We start from the raw sequence: 26379 nt of genomic DNA on the forward strand, positions 1-26379 counted from the left end.
CATGCTTGCCTTCGTTGTTCAGGGCATTGAGTATAAATGTCAGGAAGTTCTGATGCAGCTTCACAAGACTATGGTCGGGCTGCATTTGGAGTATTGCATGCAGTTCTGATTGCCCCACTGCAGGAAGGATGTGGAGGCTTTGGAAAGGGTGCAGAAGAGCTTTACTGTCTGCCCTATCTGTGTTGCCCGAGTTAGAGGTTGAACAAATGTGGATTGTTTTCTATGGAATGCCAGAGGTTGTGACAGAAGTATATCAAATTATAAGAGGCATAGATAGGGTAGACGGTCCGAAGATTTCCCACAGGGTGAAAATGTCAAGGACTACAGGGACATAGCTTAAGGCAAGAGGGGCAAAATGTAAAGATGTGCAGGGCAACTTTTTTACACAGAGAATGGTGAGTGCCTGGAACGCGCTGCCTGGGGTGGTGGTGGAGGCAGATACAATAGTAGCATTTGAGAGGCTTTTATGTGGATATGCAGGGAATGGAGGGACATGGATCATGTGCAGACAGATGAGATTTGTTTGTCTTGGCACAAACATAGTTGGCCGAAGGACCTGTTCCTGTGCTGTACAGAAAATGTTGGCAATGCCTCTCATGTCTGGCAACAGGTCTGTCAATGGTCCCTGCAGTGTTGAGTGTTTCTGCCATTTCTTTTATTTCCATAGTATTGCAGCATTTTCAATAATACCTGTGTTGCTGACTTTTGACCCTTTTGAAACATTCCTAGTGTAAAGTTGAACTTCAATGGTCTTATTAATGAGGCCACACTGCGGGCATGCATTTAGATATTGGTGTCTACTCGTAGTTTTGGCTGGGATAGGTTCTACTTGTATCACAATGCGCTTTTAGTCAGACAAGAGTCCAACACTTGAGAGAGTTAGACAGAGCTCTAGGGGCTAGTGGAGTCAAGGGATATGGGGAGAAGGCAGGCACGGGTTATTGATAGGGGACGAACAGCCATGATCACAATGAATGGCGGTGCTGGCTCGAAGGGCCGAATGGCCTCCTCCTGCACCTATTTTCTATGTTTCTACAATGAAGTACTATATAAAATACTCCTTCAAAGGTGACATGATTGAAAGAAACAGCATTGAAACAAGCCCTTTGGCCCTCTGAGCCCTCATCGACCATCGATCACTAGTTTGCACTAGTTCTATGTTATCCCACTTTCGCATCCACTCCCTACACACTACGGGTAATTTATAGAGGGCCAACTAACCTGCAAGCTGTGAATCATCGGCCTCTGAAAATAGCCCGCAGTGTTCCGAGAGTACATGAGAAAGTAGGAGAACATAGAACTAGTGTAAGCAGGTGATCAAGGAAACCACAGCGAACCCACGCGGTCACGGGGAGAGCATGCAAACTCCACACAGCCAGCACCCGAGGTCAGGATTGAACCCTGGTCTTTGGTGCTGTGAGGCCTTCTCAAGCAAGTGCAAGATTCTGCTATTTCTTTCAGTTATTTTTCATGTTCATAATTAGACTAAACCACTGTTTTTGGGGCAGCACGGTGGCACAACGGTAGAGAGCTGCCTTACAGCACCTGTGACCCGGGTTCGATCATGATTATGGGTACTGTCTGTACAGAGTTTGTACATTTTCCTTGTAACAATGTACAGATACGTGTTAAATGGAATAACGTTAATAACGTTTAGTGCAAGATAAAGCTAGTACACTCTGATCAAAGATAGTCCAAGCGTCTCCAATGGTCGTTCAGGACTGCTCTCTGTTCCTGTTCCTGAACCTGGAGGTGTGTGTTTTCTTGTGCTGTTTAACCCCACAAGCCTCTGCATCCATTGGTCATTCTTTGTCATTTCTTCAAGGAGGGCTATGGGAAGATAAAAGGTTTCAAAGCAATCTTGGAAGTTCAAACCAATCCCACTTTCTGGAAGTATTGATTTGTATCCTCTGCTTTGAAGGAAGTGATTGGAAGTTAACAAGGTTGTCAGGAGGGGAAAAGGCAGCATTTCACATTGAAAGGAGTGACTGGGCAGCTCCTTCTATAGTTATACTGAAACTAGACAAAATAGCTATATGGTGATGACAGGTCACAGTAAATCACTAAATAAAAGCAAAAACACATCCATTACTTATCACAGATGATTTATTTACTAGCAGGTTTTTCAGTAAACTCGATTTATCCCTTGCGTACCAGCAGCTAAAGTTGCCTCCAGACCCAAGAGTCTCCCTCACAATTAACCAGGAGATCAGGTAGGTTTGAAATCTACCCATCTACTGTATCCGCTGTTCCAGGTGTGGACCCCTATATGTCGGCGAGACCAAGCGCAGGCTCGGCGATCGTTTTGCTGAACACCTCCGTTCAGTCCGCCTAAACCTACCTGATCTCCCGGTTGCTAAACACTTTAACTCTCCATCCCACTCCCACACTGACCTTTCTGTCCTGGGCCTCCTCCATTGTCAGAGTGGGGCCCAGCACAAATTGGAGGAACAGCACCTCATATTTCGCACGGGCAACTTACATCCTTTGCTATTCTTCTCTCTCCATCCCTCCCCCTCCCCAGTTCACTGACCAGTCTTACTGTCTCCGAGTACATTTTATTTCTGTTTGCTTTGTTGTTAACTTCTCCCAGCTAACAATGATCTATTCTACATTTTCCTTGATCTCGATTCCCTTTGTCCTGTTTTCACACCTACACTTCCTTATCTATGTATCTCCCTTTCCCCTGACATCAGTCTGAAGAAGGGTCTCGACCTGAAAGGTCATCCATTCCATCTCTCCAGAGATGTTGCCTGTTCATCTGAGTTACTCCAGCAGGTTTGTAGGTTAATTGGCTTCTGTGAATTGTCACTAGTGTGTAGGATAGTACCAATGTACGGGGTAAATCACTGGTTGTCGAGGACACGGTGGGCCGAAGGATCTGTGCCAAGCTGTATTTCTTAAGTCTAATATCAAAATCGTCCATGATAAGAGCAGAGTCAATGCAGAGTCATAGAAGAAATGGCTATGTAAAGACAGGGAGGTTGAATTCTAACTGGGCGTGTAACAAAATAGAAACATAGAAAATAGGTGCAGGAGCCCATTTGGCTCTTCGAGCCTGCGCCGCCATTCATTGTGATCATAGCTGATCATCCACAATCAGTAACCCGTGCCTGCCTTCTAGCCGTGTCCCTTGATTCCGCTAGCAACCTAGAGCTCTACCTAACTCTCTTTTAAATTCATCCAGTGAAATGGCCTCTACTGCCTTCTGTAGCAGAGAATTCCACAAATTCGCAACTCTCTGGATGAAAAAGTTGTTTCTCTTCTTAGTTTTAAATGGCATAGAAACATAGAAAACAGGTGCAGGAGTAGGCCATTCGGCCCTTCGAGCCTGCACCGCCATTCAATATGTTCATGGCTGATCCTCCAACTCAGTATCCTGTACCTGCCTTCTCTCCATACCCCCTGATCCCTTTAGCCACAAGGGCCACATCTAACTCCCTCTTAAATATAGCCAATGAACTGGACTCAACTACCTTCTGTGGCAGAGAGTTCCAGAGATTCACCACTCTCTGTGTGAAAAATGTTTTTCTCATCTCGGTCCTAAAGGATTTCCCCTTTATCCTTAAACTGTGACCCCTTCGTCCTGGACTTCCCAACATTGGGAACAATCTTCCTGCATCTAGCCTGTCCAACCCCTTAAGAATTTTGTAAGTTTCTATAAGATCCCCCCTCAATCTTCTAAATTCTAGCGAGTACAAGCCGAGTCTATCCAGTCTTTCTTCATATGAAAGTCCTGACATCCCAGGAATCAGTCAGGTGAACCTTCTCTGTACTCCCTCTATGGCAAGAATGTCTTTCCTCAGATTTGGAGACCAAAACTGTACACAATACTCCAGGTGTGGTCTCACCAATACCCTGGTGAGGTATTGGCCTCCCCTTTATTCTTAGACTGTAGCCCCTGGTTCTGGACTCCCCCAACAATGGGAACATTTTTCCTGCATCTAGCTTGTCCAGTCATTTTATAATTTTATACGTTCCTGTAAGATCACCTCTCATCCTTGTAAATTCCAGTGAATACAAGCCTAGTCTTTCCAATCTTTCCTCATATGACAGCCCTGCCATCCCGAGGATTAACCTTGTGAACCTACGCTGCACTGCCTCAATAGCAAGGACGTCCTTTTGCAAAATAAAAGACTACAGGCAGAATTGTCTCTCTGTTCATAATCCGTCGTCTTCATGTGGTGTTTTTGCCTCAAATGAAAGACCAAGAAACCACTAAGGAAGAGTTATTCACAAGGCTTGAAATCAAAAAATCTCCAAATCATGAATCATGGCAATTTCAATAGAATAAATCATCAAGAGACAGACAGCTCCAACTCTATTTGAAATTGAAGTACTGTGATGTGTGAAATCAGGCTTACGGCAAATAATTATCACAGCGGTTTCAAAGTAGTGTTCTAAAGCAAATTTTCAGAACCACTAGAATTTGACACGCAGTGGTACATATTTCATGGTCTGCAAAGGAAAGAAGAGCATTTGGAATTCATGATCACTTCCTCCATTTTAAAATAACTTTTAATTAACAGACAAATGTAAACCATTCCACATAAATATATGCCTAACAAGCATCATAAAAGTTAGAGAATAGTGAAAGTAACTGAGGAATCTTACTTGACATACATTCATGAGATGTGGTTATTTCTTTGATATGCATGAGGTAGAATGTTCTGTTTTTATGCTCCTATCTACAAGTAGGCCGATGAACCATTTCTCATTGCATTATACTAGATCCATAATAACATTTTACTTTGTCAGTTCCTCAATGCTAATCTTTTTTTTTTAAATCTCGTAACAATCCACAAATGAATCCTCCGGGTTATTACTGCTGATGTGATTTGCCAGGCTATATTTAGATCAAAGTCCACCGTGATTATTTCATTGCCGGTACACTATTACTAACATTTGAGGACCATATACAGTACAACTACAATTTGTTTCCGCTACTGCTGTTCCTTTGATGCTCCCAAACCGATTCTACTTGAATTTCTGGCCTAAGATCCTCTCTCTACAGCCTTTATTTTACTCTTTACTTTTGTCACTTGGAATCGCAGGTTTCCTAGACTAAGGTTACACAACCAATAAAGTATTGAACAAATACTTATTTGCATGTGAGGCTAGCAAAAGGATGAGTCCTTTTCCCAAATCCACACTCAAATCTTATTTGCTTCTGATAGCCACCTCTGTACGCAATTAAGATAGACACAAAATGTTGGAGTAACTCAGCGGGTCAGGCAGCATCTTTGGAGAATGTGGATAGGTGACGTTTCAGGTCAGGACACTTCTTCAGACTAGTTGACTCTTTGCTGTCAGCCTGATTTCACACATCACAGTACCTTTCTCCAGAGATGCTGCCTGACCCATTGTGTTACTCTAGCATTTTCTGTTTTCAGTGTAAACCAGCATCTGCAGTTCCTTCTTACACATCTTGTCTGCATGCAACTCTCATACAAAGAAAATAATCTTAGGAGGCCAATTATACCTTATCCGTGCTGAATCTAGGTCTCACTCGGAGGCTGATTTTACTCAGTCCAGCCCCTGATCTTGCCCGCCTTGACCGCCTGTCCTAAATGCAGTTGGCCATTCCCTGGACATCATCTCCTCCATCCAGGCCACCAATGCCGTCCCTTCTGAAAACCTTTCTTTCTTGGTCGTCATAAAGGACTTCTGAAGGTTGCAGCAGACATTGCAACAGCCTGATTCTTAAATCCCCTGCTACAGCAGGCTACACCTGTTTCCTTAAAGTGGTTGCTGCATGAGACCAAACAAAAGTACTAAGTTGGCATAAAAGCCTGTCTGGTTCAGAGGTTGCTAGCATGTCTTTGGGCTATCTTGAATTGCTAAGCCATCCTTGTATGTGTAATGTTAGTATGGTTAAAAGCAACAACAAAAAAATCACAATGCAAAACGTTCCCTTTACTTTTTTTTGGTTACAGTGTAAATTGGATTACCAAGCTTGTTCTTCACACAAAGCGATCACCATGAGATGCAAGTGGCCTTGTCCTTGTCTTCCTGGCCAAGAATCTGTGAAAGTGAAAATTGAAAAGACAGGTAAGTCACAAAGGTGATTGCAGTAATCCAAGGTGTTTAGGAGTTCAAAATGTAATTTACTTTTCAATTCAGTTAGATTTTTATGTGTGAAATAAACAATTCAGATTGATTTCTAAAATATCGAAGGGATTATTTAAGATTGGATGCTGGAGGATGAATTTACAATAAAAAGATTGCTTTTTTAAGTCATGAAAGTAAATGAGTTGTGGTTGACTGATGGGACAAAAAGGAGATTTCTACTGTAACAATAATAATACCTTTTGGTCACATAAACTGAAAAGGAACAGAAATGGCGAAATAAAGTGAATCAAGGTATTCATAATTGCTGGCGGCAACATTCATACAAAGACGGTAATCTTAGGAGGCCAATTATCCTTTATCTGTGCTGAATGTGGCCGATTCTCAGATTGATTTTACTCCGTCCCATTTTCTTGCTTCCTATCCAAACCCTTTCGTATTCCTCAGAGTTATCCTATCTCTTTCTGCTTGCAAAATGTGATTGAACATCAATCACCGCTTGTGCAAAGAGGTGTCGTTTCCAGTAGCCCACTGCCTGGAAAGATATCTCTTCATCAGCTGTGGAAAAAATTGTTGCAAATTTCCATCATAAATTCTGCTCAAACTGCAGGTTGCCTTCTTACTGACTTGCTAATATAAAAGTCAAAAAAACATTAATCCTTTGAGAACTGCACTAAACCAAAGTCAAAGCAATAGTTTATCAGCTTCGTTGACTTGAAGTTTTAATAAATTATTAAGTCCATGTGAGATAAAAAATTAACCTTTCTCCCGGTGTTGCTGGTTGGGAAAGTTGTGAAAACTGGGTCTTGTGGATGTACAATAAATTTCAAGTAAGGAATATAAATAATTCAACTGATCAACTGAAAAATCCTAATCCTCATCAAGGAATGTTTACTCAATCTAAGATTGTGTTTCCTAGAAGAGTTGGCTAAAATTACTGACAGGCTAGAGTGAGAAAAATAATTTTTAAAGTTTAGTTTAGTTTAGTGATTCAGAATGGGAACGGGCCCTTCGGTCACCGAGTCCATGCCAACCATCAATCACCTGTACACTAGTATTATCCTGCACACTAGGGATGATTTTATATAAGAAAATTAACCTGCAAAGCTGCGCTTCTTTGGATTGTGGGAGGAAACCAGAGCACCCAGTGAAAACCCATGTGGTCACAGGGAGTGTGTAGGAAGGAACTGCCGATGCTGGTTTAAACCGAAGATAGGCACAAAAAGCTGGAGTATCTCAGCGGGACAGGCAGCATCTCTGGAGAGAAGGAATGGGTGATGTTTTGGGTTTCGGGTCGAGACCCTTCTTTACACATTGTCAGCTGTTTGTTGGGTGAGATCGAGAAGTTGGAGAACGAACAAACTCCTTTCTGCCAATGCCCGTAGTCAGGATCAAACCCAGGTCTCTGGCGGTGCTGGCTCGAAGGGCCGAATGGCCTACTCCTGCACCTATTGTCCATTGTCTATTGTCCAGTGACGAAGAGTGGTGACAGATGTCTGGGATTTACTTTCATGGGAATTCCTCAACACCAGTCGTTCCTTTCAGATTTGACCACCTCCTCCTTCCCCCCCTCCCCCTCCCCCTCCCCCTCCCCATCACTATTAAAGATCCCTTAGAAAAATATTCATTATCCTCCAAACATTCCCAAAGGGTTGTATTAGACTCTCCTGTATTTCTATCCTAGTAATGTGGTTGCTTTGGATGGAATCCAATTTATACAAGACTAAATTTTATTACAAGTGAGCAGATGCTGAATAATCTTGGCATCGTGATTTGTGATACTTCTGCCGTTAATTAAATCGCAAGAAGCTAAAACACTTTCAAGGAGAAAATCCACAATCATGTCAAGGACTAGCACAACTGATAATTAGAACTTTGAAGACCTTGCTGTGGTCTCCTGAAATTACTGTGTGTGTCACATTGAAAGCAGAAGTATTTTGTGTCACAGAACAGACTGGAGCAGAGTCCTAATTGTTGTACTCATGGGAAACATGGGAAATCAGTATTATTATTGTGGGAGTTCTTCTGACCGGGGACAACCTATCTATGCTAGTGGGATTAATGTCGATAAGTACATTGGGTGACATGAACATAGTCAGCTGAAGGGCTTATTTATTTTTCTGCAAATCTCCATGATAGCGAGGCGCATCAGTTTATTTTAGCTTAGAGATACAAGGCGGAAACAGGCCCTTCGGCCCACCGGGTCCGCGCAGACCAGCGATCCCCCTACTATCCTGCACACACTAGGGACAATATACAATTTTTACCTACAGACCTGTACGTCTTTGGAGTGTGGGAGGAAACCGGAGCGCCCGGAGAAATTCCACACAGATACCGGGAGAACATAGAATCTCCGTACAGACAGCACCCGTAGTCTGGATGGAAGCCGGGTCTCTGGCGCTGTAAAGGGCCTGTCCCACTTTCACAACCTAATTCACGACCTTTTTTACTCGTGGACATTTTTCATCAGGCTGGAAAAAACGCCCCGACCTACTTGATGCCACGAGTACCTACGACTAGCATCACGGCCTGCTACAACCTAGCTACGACCTCGCGACGACCATGCTGCGAGTATGACTCAGGGACAAACTCGGCAGAGGCCGTGAATTAGGTCATGAAAGTGGGACAGGCCCTTCAGGCAGCAACTCTACCGCTGCACCACCGTGACGACCCTGAATCAGGGGAGCATTGTTTTTTTGTGGTTGAGGACGAGGGAGACATAGATTGACAGATGACGTCTAATAAAGTACTAACGAGTTAAAGACGATTTAATCACTCAAAGTTGTTTGCTAAAAGCAGTGTTGTCCAGAAGCTAGATTGTGCTATTTTTTGGTGTCTTATGAAAGTGATTCCCAACCTGGGGCCATGACAAATTTCAGGGGGGCCACAGAAAAAATTGGGGATTTAGGGGGCCACAGGTTCAATGAAGGGGGCTACTTTTTTTCGCTAATAATGTCAGGGGGGGCCACAGAAAAATTAACTTTCATGAACTGAAAAAAGTTGGGAACCACTGCCTTATGACACGAACACTTTGGTCCCCTGAAGAAATGTGCAAGTTTGGGTAAAACAGCTGTGGCATTTTGCTCCTCATCAGTACCGGCTCCAAGTCACACCTATGTGGATCTGTATGAAGTACATGCAGCTGCAGTATGCCTCTGGTGCTGACTCCTGGAAGTGATCAGAACTTACAGAGTCGTACTCCATTCCAGGCACAGTTCAGTTGCAAAGGAGTGGTATGGAGCATAGAGACCCCTCAACATAGTCATACAGTAATACAGTGTGGAAACAGGCCCAACTTGCCCGCACAACCCACCATGTCCCAGTTACACTAGTCCCACCTCCTGTGCTTGGTCCATATCCCTCCAAACTTGTCCTATCCACGTACCTGTCTGCAAAATGCAAGATTTGATCGGTTCCCACAACAAGCCGACATTGCAGCACATGAGGCACATGGTAGCTGATGGAACATTATGTTATTGGAAGTGGAAGTGGACTGATAGTGCAATGGTAACCAAGAGTCTAAACACTCTTGACTCACTTCGCTCTTCTGGGTCTGGATAAGGCCCCTGCGCAAATTTGAGGCTTATGGTAAAAAGTTGCCTCTCATGTTTCTATTAAATATTACCCCTCTCACCTTAAACTTTTGCCCTCTGGTTTTTGATTCCTCTAGCCTGGGTAAAATATTCTGTGCATTCAGCCTATCTATACCAAAGTATACACAATAAAGTCAGCTTTCTGGACATGATTTACGTTATTGAAGAAGCATAGTGCACATCAAGTAGTTGCTCAAATCATATGGAAAGCAAAATGGCCCAATATTTTTGGAACCAAAAATCAATCACCTACAGCAATTAGCTCCTTCGTTTTAAATGCCAGGGCAAATCTCATGCCTGTTGATGACTGCTGGATCCAATCTAGAGCTCTGCAAGATATTCATGCACACAACATATTGTGCAAGGCACTAATGGGAAATCCCAGCACTGCAGATGAAATTGAGACAGGTTCCTGTTTAATGCAGTTTCACCACACAAACAATTTATAATCCCATCTTCTTTGGTTAGTTTCAGTTTCTCCAAAGGCAATGGGCTTCCCTATTTATACTGCAAATCAGGCAGCAAATTTGAGATTGTCATAAGCAGCAAAGCTGTGCCTCATGAAGTTTAAGTCACTTCAACAGTCCACGAGAAATGTGCTTACAGGGATGTGTTTTCACAAAGAGCTGGAAAATATTATAATTTTTCAGCAATTTCTCAAAAATGTATTAAAGAAAGGTTATGGGGTCCATGGAGGCATGTAAAGCCCCAGGAATGGGTGACTTAAGGATAGGTGTGATGTTAATTAATTGATTTGCTGGTTGCCACTGGAATCTGGCTCCAATGGCAACCTCATCTAGATTGAGAAAAGGTTGCGTTTTGGTTCTGTGTGACTGAACTAGTCATAGGAATTAGGGTATTAAAGTGTACACTTGGGCAAGTGCATGTTGCTGCAGTGAATGTCCCGAGGGGATGAAGATGAGGAGGTGTTTAAATTATTTTTTTTTACAGATCTAAATTAAATCCCCAGCTAGGGACACATTGCCCAGGCAAATGGAGGTGAGGATCTGCTGTGATTCATTTTGTTTAAACATGCGATTCCTGATCAGAATAAATGTCCATTAAATACAACTGGTGCTGGACCCTTGGCTCCCTCTGGCATGTGTCCGACTGAGAGTTCTTGTTGATACAGCTTTCTCCAAACCTTGAAGCCTTTCTGATTGATGCGATCAGGTTAGGAGCAGTGTTGCGTGTGTTCAATGCAGCAGAAAATGAAAATCACCCACCATGGCAGCGATGAATTACTGCATAGCACCTAAAAGGATATGATGAGTGTTTGACGGCACGGGGCCTGTACTCGATGGAGTTTAGAAGAATAAGGAGGGACCTCATTGAAATGTACAGAATAGTGAAAGGCTTGGATAGAGTGGATGTGGAGAGGATGTTTCCACTAGTCGGAGAATCGAGGACTAGAGGTCATACTCAGAAATAAAAGACATTCTTTTTTGAAGGAGATGATGAGGAATATCTTTAGAGGGTGGTGAATCTGTGGAATTCTTTGCCACAGAAGGCTGTGGAGGCCAAGTCAGTGGATATATTTAACCCGGAGATAGATAGATTTTTGATTAGTACGGGTGTCAGAGGTTATGGGGAGAAGGCAGGAGAATGGGTTTTGGAGGAAGATAGATCCGCCACGAGTAGACTTGATGGACCGAATGACCTAATTCTTCTCCTATCACTTGTGATGTTATGACGATATTTCTGTGCATTGGAGAGAAGGGCGGCATGGTGGAGCTGCTGCCTCACAGCACCAATGACCTGGCTTTGATCATGGCCTCGGGCGCCATCTGTGTGGAGTTTGCACGTTCTCCCTGTAATCACATGGGTTTCTTCCGTGTGCTCGGGTTTCCTCCCACAACCCAAAGACGCGCGGGTTTGTCGGTTAATTGGCCTCTGTAAATTACCCCTGGTGTGTCGGGATGGATAAGTAAATGGGATAACATGGAACTAGTGTGAAAGGGTGATCAGTGGTCAGTAAGTACTCGGTGGGCCGAAGGGCCTGTAACCACGCTGTACCTCTAAACTACACTAAGACCTGTTCTCACAGTTTTCTCACTCGCTCTCCTGGCTTTATGTCCTATTCTAACTCAGCCATTAATTTTTAATTATTTGCTTTAACGCTAAATCAAACCACTCTCCTGTCCACTCACACTCACCAGCTCTCCATGCTGCTACCTACCTTCTGAAAGGTACAATTTCCTCTCAAAGCTTATCTCTATTATGCTTCATTTCCTCTTTTGAAACAATATTCTTCACCTCGTTACCGTTTGCCCAATTTCCCCTACTTGGCTGTGTTTCTTGCAGTGGTCAGACACAAAGTGCTGGGGTAGCTCTGCAGGTCTGACAGCACCTCTGTAGATGAAAGGATGGGTGACGTTTTGGGTCGGAACCCTTCTTCAGACCGAAAGTAGAGGGGAGGGAACTGGAGACCAGAACAAATCGGGGCAGGCACCAGATGACCACGGAAGGGTGGAGCCCATCATGGTTCATTGTTGGTTGGGGAGGGGATGATAATGAAGGGATACAGGGATATAAAAAGTGGAACTAGTAGGATAACTAGAATGGGGGGTGAGGATAGAGAGGGAATGCAGAGGTTACTTGAAATTATAAATATCAACGTTCGTACCGCTGGGTTTTAAGTTGCCAAAGCGTGCAATGATGCCTGGTTGTTGCGGGACTCACTGTCCCTTCCCCAGTGGCTTTGAGTTCCCCATCTTTCATACTTCCTCCCTCATTTCCTCCTCTCTACACTCCTTCACCCTCTGCTAGGTTGTATTTCAATAAAAGCAACCGCTAAGACAATTTCTAATCAGTTTCAAGTTCCTCAGTTATTCATAGAAACTTTAAGGTTCAGAAAACATACAATACTTCCAGAAAAATATTTTGATCTCAGCTAACAAAGGAAACTTCATTACAACACAATAATGCTTGGATTTACTCCAATGATAGCCTATCATCCTGATCTATACTGTGTTCCCTTTCAATTGATGGACTGTAGAGGGCAACTCCACATTAGGAAGGGCCAGAAGATAACTGCAAAATATCAGTTGAGAGACTGTGGCCTGGGTTATCTGTTTGTGGGCACTTGAATGTATTTGCTGAAAAACAGTGGTAGGAAAAAAAGATGCTGAGAGAGGCAGGAATCTGGAGTTCCGCAACATCTGTGCAACTATCTTGGGAGCAAACAATGTATCGACAAAGTCCCACAGATATCCTGAGTGCTTCCAAATTGTACCAATGCTGATGAGCTATTTCCAGAGATGTACATGTTTGTAGATTAACTGGCCACTGTAAATTGCCTCTAATGTGTTCGTGGTGGATGCAAACGAGGGATGACATAGAGCTAGTGTGAATGGGTGATCAATGGTCAGCCTTGGCTTTGTGCGTCGAAGAGCTTGTTTCCAGGCCATATCTTTTTATCAATCGATCAGACACAACTCTTTGAAACATTTCAGTTTAGTTTATTGTCACATGCACCGAGGTACAGTGAAAAGCTTTTGTGTGCATGCTATCCAGTCAGCAGAAAGACAATACATATTACAATTGAGCCATTTACAGTGTATAGATGTTCCCTGATATTAACAATGGGTTCCTAGTTATCAGGTGCCTTCTCTTGCAGAATAGGTCTACTTAGAGATAGCAGTGAGCAGCGCTCTCCTTGGGAGAACTCTGTTTAGGCACAAAGACTTTGAATGGCCTCATTACTTGCCTCAGTAGATGGAGAAACCTGATTCATCAGCCAATTCACCGTGAGACTGTCAATGCCATCCAACACTGGGGTGGTACGGCGGTGCAGCGGTAGAGTTGCTGCTTTACAGCGGCAGAAACCCAGATTCGATCCAGATTATGAATGCTGTCTGTACGGGATTTGCACGTTCTACTCCGTGACCTACGTGGGTTTTCTCCGGGATCTCCCGTTTCTTCCCACATTCCAAAGACGTACAGGTTTGTAGGTTAATTGGCTTGGTGTCATTGTAAATTGTCCCTAGTCTTTAGTGAATCTGTGGAATTCTTTGCCAAATCAGTGGATGTTTTTAAGGTAGAGATAGATAGATTCTTGATTAGTGCGGGTGTCAGAGGTTATGGGAAGAAGCAGGAGAATGGGGTTAGGAGGGAGGGATAGATCAGCGGAGAGTTGTAGTAGACTTGATGAACCGAATCACTTATGAACTTATGATCTATGTATGTAGGATAGTGTTAGTGTGCGGGGATTGCTGGCGGTGGGCCAAAGTTGCCTGTTCCCACGCTGTATCTCTAAACTAAACTAAACACTGAGATGCACACCATTTCCATACTAGAGAGGGTTTGCTCTTGGCTTTTCTCAAAAATGCTTTGGGACGATGGAGATGGACCCTTCTATGCTTCATCACAATTTTACATTCTGTGAGATAATCCAGACATTGTCCCATCATTTTCACATCTATCACAACTCCCTTCCCCCTTTATGCTCCTTTATCAGTGAGGCACCCAATTAGTGTGAACTCTCCATGGACTAGCACCCAGCTCTTCTGTTACTTGGCCCAAGTACAGCCAGGTGCCTTTCATGTAATTTACTGATCCATCCGGTTCACCCCTTGAAGTGGCTATGTTTGAGCTGGTGCTTAGTGGTGTTAAGTGCTACTGGTTCTATCCTACTCACTGGTTCTACCCTACTCACTGGGGACAATATACAGAAGCCAATTAACTTATAAACTGCATATCTTTGGAATGTGGGAGGAAACTGGAGACAACCCACGGTGTCACAGGGACAACGTGCAAACTCCGTAAAGGCAGCACTCAGAGTCAGGATCAAACCTGGATCTCCAGCGCTGTAAGGCATCAACTCTATCGCTGCGCCACTGTGCTGCTGCTCTGGAGATGAGGTCATTGATTTCACCTCGGAAATAATAAAGCCACTAGTGTCTTCATAGACACTAATCACAGGGCAACATCCAGATGCTGAGGATACACTGAGGCTCTTGTCGGTAAGGAGTCATCATGTTGTCCCCAGCTACTCGCACGTTGTTGTCTCTGGGCAGATACCGAGTTGGATTACAGATCAGTAAAGATCTCATCGAAGGATGGACAGATGCAAGGGATGGATTGTCTTCTGTTCCATCCTTTTAGTGATTAGAAGAAGAGAGTAAACTATGTCTGATATGGAGCTAAGTTGAGCATTCATGGAGAGAACCATAGGGAGTGGAACCAGGCCCTTTGGCCCAATTTGACCATGCCGACCAACTACCCTCCCATCTACACTAGTCCCACCTGCCTGCTTTTGCCCCATATCCCTCTGAACAAAACTTATCCATGTACCTGTTTAAATGTTTCTTAAACGTTCCGCTAGAACCTGTGCAAGAAAGAACTGCAGATGCTGGTTTAAACCGAAAATTGACACAAAAAACTGGAGTAACAGCGGGACAGGCAGCATCTCTGGAGAGAAGGAATGGGTGACGTTTCAGGTCGAGACCCTTCTTCAGACTGGCTAGGGATAAGGGAAACAAGAGATATAGATGGTGATGAGGAGAGATAAAGAGCAATGAATGAAATATATGTACTACTACTATCCCACCACTGGCCACATTTTCCCATCTCCACGCCTTTCCGTCTTCAGCAGAGACCGTTCCCTCCGCAACTTCCTGGTTAACTCAGACCTTCTCCTACAACCGCAGAAGCAACACTTGTCGCTATACCTCCTCCCTCGACTCTGTCCAGGGACCCCGACAGTCCTTTCAGGTTAGGCAGAGGTTCACTTGCACCTCCTCCAACCTCATCTACTGTATCCGTTGTTCAAGATGTGCACTCTTATACATCGGCGAGACCAAACGTAGACTGGGCGATCATTTCATGGAACACCTTCGCTCAGCCCACCTGAACCAACCTGATCTCCCGGTTGCTGGACACTTTAATTCTCCTTCCCATTCCTACACAGATCTTTCTGTCCTCGGTCTCCTCCATTGTCAGAGTGAGGCTAAACACAAATTGGAGGAACAGCATCTCATATTTCGCTCGGGCAGCTTACAGCCCAGTGGTATGATTTATCTCACTTCAGGTAGCCCCGGCATTCTCCCTCTCTCTCTATCCCTCCCGCACCCGTCACACTAGCTTCTCACTTTCACCCTACAAACAGCTTACAATGGCCTGTTTCCATTATCATCATTGCTTTTTTTGCATACCGTTCATTCATTGTTCTTTTTCTCTCCACATCATCATCTATATCTCTTGTTTCCCTTATCGCTAACCAGACTGAAGAAGGGTCTCAACCCAAAACGTCACCCATTCCTTCTCTCCAGAGATGCTGCCTGTCCCGCTGAGTTACTCCAGCTTTTTGTGTCTTATCTTCCTGCCTCGATTACCTCCTCCAGCAGCTCGTTCCATACACCCACCACCCTTTATGTAAAAAAGTTACCCCTCGGACTGCCATTAAATCTTCCCCCCCGCACCTCCTTGAACTCTCGCTTCAAAGTTCTTTTCAACTTTCCCTTACGGTACTTGTTGACTAAACATATCGTGTCACATTGGAACACACTTCACCCATAACTGTATACCAGTCCAAATATTTTTGAGAATCCCCAGATTATTGATAATATTTTTTAATAGGTCGGATGATAGTGAGCTGAGAATAAAAGCCGGGGTAAATGGAAAATCCTCCAGGTTGGGTTTCAGCATAGTTTTGCAGCATTGAGGTCTGAAAAGATATTCTTTAATTTTCAAAGTATAAAACAAAATGATACACACTGAGCTCTGTGTGAAATTTCTTCACTCTGCAATGTATACAGAGGTTGTGAATAATTGGTCTCTGAGGGACTTAAGGGGTAAAAAATGCCAAATACCAAGATTTGTTCAAAGCTGTCAGGATTTGCTAAGAAATTCTCCAACTTTTGCTGTTTCAATGATAACCTAGTGGCAAATTAGAATCATACTTTCCCATAACGTTTCAAAGTCTTCAAACAATTCTCACATTTCTTTCCTTCCCACAATGTTGTATTGAAATGCTTAGATTTTGTACCACATTCAACCTAACAGATCCATTTCAGCATTAACTAAATCAACTCACCATTTCAACATTTCTTTCTAATCCTTTCCCCTTTATCTCAGTTACCCACAAATATATCAATGCTCTTTCTTCCTCTGCTCAATGTAATTGTAAGTTGTGCATTTTCATGCATTGGTAGTGAGTTCTTCTTAAAGGGCCTGTCCCACTTCCACGACCTAATTCACAACCTTTTTTACTCGTGGACATTTTTCATCGGGCTAGAAAAAACGCCCCGTCCTACTTGATGCCACGAGTACCTAAGACTAGCATCACGACCTACCTACGACCTCGTGACGACCATGCTGCGAGTATGAGTCAAGGGCAAACTCGGCAGAGGTCGTGAAAGTGGGACAGGCCCTTAAGTCTATGTGGCCTCAGGTCCATGTGGCTGTAAACATGTTTGGAAAAAACATTGCGGTAACAATTGATCAGAAATGACCGTGTATCTTCTTTCATTGTGTAGTACATTTGTTGTATTTAAAGAAGTGATTGTTTCTTTGATGCCTTAAAACTTGCTGAAAATGAAGAAAACCACTTCTCAGCCATCAAATTGTGGGCAGTTGGAGTAGATTAAAGCGTCTTGTTTACAAAAAGGAAATGGGAGTCCTTGCAAGTGTCACAGCCAATATACTCCATTCCTTCTCTCCTGAGATGCTGCCTGTCCCGCTGAGTTACTCCAGCGTTTTGTGTCTATCTTTGGTTTAAACCAGCATCTGCAGTTCCTTCCTGCGATATATTCTCTAATATTCAGTGAAACCATTATTTTTCCTGCTATTTTTTCCAATTATTATTTTATTGGTATGGGCATTGAATTTTCTCATTTCAGGTAACCCTTACCTCCTGAGTCACTTCCCCTCCACCCTTCTGAATCACATCCAGTCCTTCAATTTTTTAATATTTTTTTCCATGCAGCCATATCTGCCACTCCACCCCCACCCATTTTCCCCCTCCCGTCTTTCCCCCCAGTTTTATCAGCTTACTAACCACACATTTCACCCATTGGAACCCTCCCACTCCCCCACTCCACCCTTCCCCTGCCCCTCCCCATGCCCCTCCCCCTCTCCCTTGCCCCTCCCCCTCTCCCTTGCCCCTCCTCCTACCCCTGGCCTAATTCTGTCCCATCACTTATGAGATTTTCGTTTGGTAAGGTTTCCTAAAATCCTCATAGAAGATTTGGAGAGGGAAATATTTCTAAAATGACTTTGGTGCTGGTTTAATTGAAGTAGTTGGCCATAAATCAATACCAAAGGATAGTGATGCCCCGAGTGCCCAAAAATGTACAGATAAAACTAGAGAAATGTTGTTTTGAAAGCACCTGAAAATGGTTGGAGAAACAAAATAGCAGGCTGGTTACACTGTTCTGCTTCCTAAATGAATAGGAGGAGAGTGTTTTGGTGAGAATTGCAATGCAAGCTGTAAGATTTTGAGGGACAGTGGAATGTATGAGGCTGTGCATGAGTGTGTCAGAGTAATCAAGTCTCCAGGTAACAGAGGTATGACAGGTTCTGCTGCTTTATAACAAACTGGCAAGCTGATAGAGATTTTGCAAAGCAAATGATCACAAATTGAATGAACCGTTAGTTATACCGGATGTAAGTTTAATGTTGACTTATGTTGGAATTTTAATAAAATAATACTATATACTTTATTTTAGATTAGTTTATAGTTGAGTTTAGAGATACAGCACGGAAACAGGCCCTTCGGCCCATCAAGTCCACGCTGTCCAGCGATCCCCGTACACTAACACTATCTTACACACTAGGGACAATTTACAATTTTACCGAAGCTAATTAACCAACAAACCTGTAGGTCTTTGGAGTGTAGGAGGAAACAGGAGCGCCTGGGGAAAACCCATGCAGGTCACAGGGAGAACGTACGAACTCCATTCAGATAACACCCGTGCTCGGGATCGAGCCCTAGTCTCTGGCGCTATAAGGCAGCAGCTCTACCGCTGTGACACCGTGCCGCCCCTAGGAATGCTGAGGAACAGGTGGTTTTAAAGTTGTATCTAAATAAGCGAAACAAAACACAAGGTTCCATAATTCACATATCTGGGACACATCAACAATTTACGATTGGTATATTTTTTTGATACTTGATAATCAGAAATCACATTATGGGAGATTGTAAGAGCACTTCATAGCAAATGTAATTAAATTTTAGAATATCAGGAGTGGAGAAAGCCTTTTTTCTAAAATCTGCCAAGGGAAATTTATTCATGGCTTACTCTTGTGTGAGTGATAGCTTAAATGCAAATTATTGCTTGGAATAGATAAATTTGTTTTCAAACAGACACTTATATTTTTTTAAGCAGTCCGCTGTAAACAGCAGACATTAGAATTCATAAATATTAATATTTTCTTTCAGTGAATGGCCCCATAATTTCTCACCATTTGATTTCCGTTATCTCTATTCTCTATTCTCCTTACTTAATGGAATAAGAGTAAAGTAGTATTTACTTTTGACCATCACCTCTACTTTTGGAAAGAGGTTAAATGTCAGGAAGCAGCATGCTTTTCACAGCTGAATTTTAATCGAAAAAGTTGCACTAAAAAGTGCTTCATCTGCTGTTGTTCCAATCAAGATCTTGCAGGAAAACACACACAATTGCTGGGGGAACTCAGCAGGTCCGGCAGCATCAGTGCAGGAAGTAGATTGGTGACCCTTCCTCAAACTGATTGCAGTAAGGGGGGGGGGGGGAGGGGTGGAGAGGTTTGAAAATAGAGATGGGGGCAATTCTTCAGATTTCCATTCACAGTTTTTGACAGTTTTGATCGATAGCCAATTCAAGGACTTGGTGGGGGCAGAACAAAGCCTGGCATGTGGTGTGTACTTCACCATATAACTAATGTTACAGCTTGAAAAATAGCGAATATGTACCAAATATGTGGTGAAAGTGCTTTTGGTGTGAATGTGGACTAAAACAGCATGGGCTCATGTTCACCACTGACTTAATAACAACAAGCTCCCATGCCGGTGTGAGCCTCAGTAATGTAGCACTGCATGTCACAATTCCATCGCACTGTAACATGGAGGAGAGGGCAATCTATCTTCCACTCAGGGTGCAACTCAAAAATAATTTCATCATCCAGCTAAAGCAGCTCCTTCATTTGGCCATCTGTCAAACCTGTCAAAAACTGTGAATGGAAATCCAAAGAGATGCTGTTGCTGGAAATATGAAATAAAAGCAGCCAGTCAAGCAGCAACTCTGGAAGCTGTAACAGAGTTCATGTTTCCAGTTAAAGCCTTTGTTTAGAACTGGGGAAGAGAGAACATTGCCAGGAAGATAGGGCAGGGATGGCAGAACAAAGGAAGTGCCTGGAGTTCATAAGATAGACACAAAATGCTGGAGTAACTCAGCGGGACAGGCAGCATCTCTGGAGAGATAGAATGGGTGACGTTTCGGGTCGAGACCCTTCTTCAGACTGAGGTTCATAAGTCCAAGGAGCAGAATCAGGTCATCAAGTCTACTCCGCCATTCAATCAGGGGTGATCTGTCTTTCCCTCTCAACCCCATTCTCCTGCCTTCGCCCATAACGCCTGACACCCTTACCATTCAGGATGCTCCCAAGCTAGGATTGGAAGAGGCCAGTGTTGTCATGGGCACAAGTAGTGGCAATGAAGAGTGATAACATCTACAAAAGAGTCTAAAATGGTGTACAATGCAAGTCAGGGCGTGCCATTGAAGCCATAAACACTAAGCCAATGTCAGGGTTAGAAGGCTCGTAGTGGAAATGCCCAGTTCTGATACAGATGGAGATGAGTTGTCTGATTTTGTGGGATTTGATATTGGGTGTGGAAGACTGAAACTTGTCCAAATGGAAGATGAGGTGCTACTCCTCCAGCTTATATTTGACCCTATTGCAACCATGGAGGATGAAACAAAACAGGGTAGCATAAAAGTGAGATGTGGAATGATAGTGAAAGGCAACAGGAAGCACAGGGTCACCCCTTCCAAATAGCTGCAGGCCTGCCTCAAAGCAATTGCCTGATCTGCATCTAGTTCTCACGTGGACCGTGACCATGTGGGTTTTCCCTGGGTGCTCCATTTCCTCTCACATTCCAGGTTAGGTTCATTGGCTTCAGTAAAAATTGTAAATTGTCTCTAGTGTGTAGTGTACCGGGATCACTGGTCAGCGCATACCCGAAGAGCCTGTTTCCGTGCTGTATCTCGAAACTAAGCTGATGTTTGTCCTCTTTGAGGTAGAGGTCCATTGGCCAGAACACAACACCCATTGCTGTCAATGGCTGAGTGCTGCATGTTCAGAAGGGGGTGGGTCAGAGTATTGGGAGATGGAAAAACCAAGGCAGTCAATACCCCATCAGCAGGGAGCGAAGGTTAGACTGCAAACATGAAAGGCCAGTGAGGGTGGGGCAGAAAGATCAGCCATTTGGATCAGGGAGAAATAGTCCACAGTCTAGCGTAAAGACTCCTCCCAAAGAAATGTCTCTTTGACCATGTACTTCCTTAAATGAAGACATTGGGAATGAAGTTGCAACTGTGTCAAGAACTGGTCGTTTGGAAATAGAGTGAAAGAACAGGAAAGAAGGTAAAAACATGGCAGTACGTGCAACAGTGAGGAGATAGAATGGGGCCAGAGGAAGGAGACTGGTGGGAAAGTCAGGAGGGGTGTTGGAATTCAAGAGATGTGAGAACTGTGAATGCTTTTGAATGTCTTTAATTCCTAGAAATACACAAAAACTATTAAAACCATCAATGGAAAATCTGTTGGACTGAATCTGAACCAAAAAATAGAGCACATTAAAAATAATTAAGAAATCATTTGAATTATTAGAAACGTTTAACCGAGCTCAATTAATTCAAGACTTTAAATTAACGAATAATAACCCGTCGCCTTGCAGCTGTTCTGTTCAGGGTTCAGCAAGCAGATTTCTGAGAATTGTGATGAGAATTCACATTCTGTTGCTGGACATGGAGAGGAGTCCAAAACGAATAGTGCAATTGTAAAATCTGCAGCAATCTCTCACCTTCGATTTCTGTGCAAGAATCCTGAACTCCGTGGTCTTTGTGCAAAGGATTGCTCCAAATTATTTTCCAATTTATGCTACTTAATGAATGTTACTATCTTATTGCTGGCACTGTGGTGGGTGGCACTGTGGTGGGTGGCACTGTGGTGGGTGGCACTGTGGTGGGTGGCACTGTGGTGGGTGGCACTGTGGTGGGTGGCATTGTGGTGGGTGGCACTGTGGTGGGTGGCACTGTGGTGGGTGGCACTGTGGTGGGTGGCATTGTGGTGGGTGGCATTGTGGTGGGTGGCACTGTGGTGGGTGGCACTGTGGTGGGTGGCACTGTGGTGGGTGGCACTGTGGTGGGTGGCACTGTGGTGGGTGGCACTGTGTTGCAGCAGTAGAGTTGCTGCCTGGGTTCCATCCTGACTACAGGTGCTGTCTGTAGGGAGTTTGTACATTCTCCCCGTAACTCTGTCAGTTTTCCCTGGGTGCTCCAGTTTCCTTCCACACTCCAAAGGCATACAGGCTTCTTGGTTAATTGGCTTCAGTAAAGATTGTAAATTGTCTCTAGTGTGTAGGGTAGTGCTAGTGTGCAGAGATTATTGGATTCAGTGGGCCGAAGGGCCTGTTTCTGCACTGTACCGCTAAACTTAAAAGTAAGAGGAACACAAGGAACTGCAGATGCTCGTTTAACAAAAGGGTTTTGGCCCGAAACGTTGCCTATTTCCTTCGCTCCATAGATGCTGTTGCACCCGCTGAGTTTCTCCAGCATTTTTGTGTATCTAACAAAAAGGACACACTGGAGTAGCTCAGCGGGTCTTGCAGCGTCTCTGAAGAACATGGATAGGCGACATTTTGGGTCGGGACCCATTTTTAGACTGATTGTGGGGGAAAGAAAGCTAGGGGAGAGGGGAGGCAGGAGAAATGATGCACAGAGGGGGGTTTGATAGGTAGATGGTTGGAACAAAGGCCAGAGATAAAACAGAAGGTGTGAGATAGACTGAATGAAGAATGGCAAATTGTGAAGCTAGGGAAAGGAATGTAGGAAGAGGGGTTCTCCAGAGATGCTGCCTGACCTGCTGAGTAACTCCAGCACTTTGTGTCCTTGTATTGCTTTGAAGGTAAATGTCCGCATGCTGTCATACAACCAGATATTTTTATCCATCCCAATTCAATCCAGTGGTAAATTGCATTGATCTTTTCACTCAAACAGCAATCGCTGAGTATCATTTGAGAATACCTGCAATCTCAAAGATTCGAGTGAGCTTGAAATCAATGGGAAAACTAAATGATGTCTGCAATAATGTTTAGTTTTATCAGTTCAAAAATTTGGACCAGAATTCACAGCTAGCTGAGCATAACAGACAATTAGAATTGCAACAATACGTAGTTAAGTATTTATTATCATATGCAAGTATTGTAAGGTACAGGTACAATGAAAATCGTGCTATGTAAATTAGATTGTCACGCGTACCGAGGTACAGTGAAACGCTTTGTTTTAAATGCGATCCAATCAGATGGATAAACTATAAATAAATACAATCATGTCAAACTCAAGGACAACAGGTAGAGCAAAGGGGAAGTTACAGAGTGCAGAATATAGCTCTCATCATTGTGCCTCATCAGTTCTATAGACACAATCCAATGTCCACAAAAGAGTGGAACTGAATCAGATAGTACTCTTGCTTATGGAAGTATCATTTAGAAGCTTCAATATGTTTCTGAATCTGCCGGTGCGCGCTTTCAAGCTTCTGGATCTTCTGCCCAACGGGAGCAAGTCTTTGATTATGTTGACTGCTGTTCTGAGGCAGCATGAAGTGCCGAAGGAGCGAATGGTGGGGAGTCTGATCCGTGTGATGGACTGGGCTACATCCACTATTCTCTGCAATTTCTTGCAATCTTGGGCAGAGCTGTTCCCAAACCAAGCTGTGATGCAACCTGATAATATGCTTTTGTACATGTGGTGCATTTGTAGATGTTTGTAAAGAGTCATTGGAGACATGCTGAATTTCCTCAGTCTCCTAAGGAAGTAGAGGTGGCATTGGTGTGCCTCCCACGACAGATCTTTGGTAATATTAATGTCAAGGAACTTGAAGCTCTCACCCATTTCAACGCCATTTAGTTTAGTTTGGAGATACTGCACGTAAACAGGCCCTTCGGCCCACCGAGTCCAAGCCGACCAGTGATCCCCGCATATTAACACTATCCTACACACATTAGGGACTTTAGTTAGAGGGTGGTGAATCTGTGGAATTCCTGGCCACAGAAGGCTGTAGAGGCCAAGTCAGTGGATAAGGCAGAGATAGATATTCTTGATTAATACGGGTGTCAGAGGTTATGGGGAGAAGGCAGGAGAATGGGGTTCAGAGGGAGAGACAGATCAGTTATGATTGAACGGGTGAGTAGACGATGGGCCGAATGGCCTAATTCTGCTCTTAGAACTTTTTTTACAATTTTTACATTTACCAAGCCAATTTACCTACAGACCTTTGGAGTATGGGAGGAAACCGAAGATCTCAGAAAAAACCCACGCAGTCATGGGGAGAATGTACAAACTCCGTACAGACAGCACCCGCAGTCGGGATCGAACCCTGATCTCCGGCGCTGCAAGCACTGTAAGGCAGCAACTCTACCACTGTGCCACCGTGCTGCCATTGATGATCCAAGATAACAAAAAGAAAAAATACTGTGTAAAAAAACAACACATTCATGCAAAAACACCATTACAAAACAGACATGGAGGTGTAAGAGGTAATGTTCCATTGCGGGTAGGATTAAGGTTGTACAGGTCGGCTCAACATTCTGATAGTTACAAGCGGCTGTTTCTGAACTAGGTGATGTGTTACTTAGCCACAGTAGCAGTGGGAAGAGGGCAAGGTCCGGGTGGTGAGGATAATCGATGATAGATGATGCCTTCTTAAGGCAGCACCTCATGTAGATACCTTCGATGGTGGGGAGGGCATGCCTGTGATGGATCCGACAGAGTCCACCAATCTCTGCAGTCTTTGTGTTCCTTTGCATTACAATTGCCGTACCAAAACACGATGCAACCAGTCAGGATATGGTGACGCAGTGGTAGAATTGCTGCCTTACAGGGCCAGAGACTTGGGTTTGGTCCTGACTCTGGGTGCTGTCTGTGTGGAGTTTGTGTGGTCTTCCCGTGGCCGGTATGGGTTTTCTCCGGATGCTCCGATTTCCTCCTATACTCCAAAGATGTACACGTTTGTAGGCTAATTGGCTTGGTAAAATTGGCCTTAGCGTGTGCAGGATAGTGTAATGCCCCTGTCCCACTTAGGAAACCTGAACGGAAACCTCTGGAGACTTTGCGCCCCACCCAAGGTTTCCGTGCGGTTCCCGGAGGTTGCAGGTGGTTGCAGGTAGTGGAAGCAGGTAGGGAGACTGACAAAAATCTCCGGGAACTGCACGGAAACCTTGGGTGGGGCACAAAGTCTCCAGAGGTTTCCGTTCAGGTTTCCGAAGTGGGACAGGGGCATTAGTGTGCGGGGATCACTGGTCGGTGCAGACTCGGTGGCCGGAAGGGCCTGCATCCGCGCTCAATCTCTGAACTAATCTAAACTAAACTTTCTACGATGCATCTGTAGAAATGTGTTTGAGTATTCAGTGACATTCTGAATCTCTTTATAAGAAAGTTCCAAGCACTGGCTTGTCGTCTTCGTGATTGCATCGATGTGCTTGGCCCAGGACAGGCGACCCAAGATGTTAATGCCCAGGAATATGAATCTGCTAACACTTTCTAAAAGACTGGGTTACTAATGTCTTAGATTTATTTTGCTCCATCATAGTGGAAATAGTTTTTGAGTCACTTCTTGATTCTGTTTTCTCCACTTCAACATTTGGATTGACATTTCTCTTGGAGTGGCATTTATTTTATTTAACAGAGTACTCATCTAAACTTTCAATTTCAGACTCCAAAATAACAACATTTCATTATTGTAATCACTTCTATCTTTATTACATCTCTGCCCTTTCTCGGTTATAGGTTTGGCCCATTGCCTACATAATGCAAATTTACATTTCAATATGCTCCACACTTCTCCAGTGCGGGGAATGTAATAGTATTGTGATTCGGTTCTTAATGTAATTCACGCTTCTTTCACATAGGAGGATCTCCTTTCTTTCTGGGGCAGGCTGAGGCTGTTTTTCGTTAAAGATGGACACAAAATGCTGGAGTAGCGCAGCATCTCTGGGGAAAAAGAATAGGTGACGTTTCAGGTTGGAACCCTTCTTCAGGTGGACCGAAATGTAAACTATTCCTTTTCTGATTATCAATTATATGAACATTGAATTCTCCAATTTCAAGCAATATCCCTCCTACCCCACCTCTCTTTCCTGCCCGTCCCCTAGTGCGCAAACTTTTTCCCCACTATCTCCCACCATAACAGGGGGGGGGGGGGGGGGGGGGGGGGGGGGGGAAGCATGAGAAATGGTCTTACAGGACTCCCGTCGTAGAGAGGAAGAGAAATTCTTCAAAATAGGTTACGTTGAGTAGTTCCCTGAATCACCCCAATGCCTTTATGGATTTAAAACTGAAGTTACAGAGATAGTTCCAGTCGGGAAGCTGCAGTAATAACTTGTGCAGGATTATTAGGCAACCTGCTCCATTCTCCTCTTCTGAGCGCTCATCTCCCATTCCCCGTTTCCCTATTTCCCTACCTCTCCTGCCCCCATATCCCTCCCTCCAGCTTTACCCCTTATCTGGCAACCTTAACT

The 26379-nt window shown here is 43.9% G+C and overlaps 1 protein-coding gene across 3 annotated transcripts in view; it reads left to right on the plus strand.

Moving 5' to 3' along the window:
* spock1 (SPARC (osteonectin), cwcv and kazal like domains proteoglycan 1) overlaps window positions 1-26379 on the plus strand; it is a 389701-nt gene that overhangs the window by 321994 nt on the left and 41328 nt on the right. For all 3 annotated transcript variants that reach the window (XM_033029374.1, XM_033029372.1, XM_033029375.1), the window contains one exon: window positions 5937-6051. In XM_033029374.1, the coding sequence (XP_032885265.1) occupies window positions 5937-6051 (115 nt within the window). The remainder of the gene's footprint in view (window positions 1-5936; window positions 6052-26379) is intronic.

This window comes from Amblyraja radiata, chromosome 11, assembly GCF_010909765.2.
Source record: "Amblyraja radiata isolate CabotCenter1 chromosome 11, sAmbRad1.1.pri, whole genome shotgun sequence".
In the NCBI taxonomy this organism is placed as follows: Eukaryota; Metazoa; Chordata; class Chondrichthyes; order Rajiformes; family Rajidae; genus Amblyraja; species Amblyraja radiata.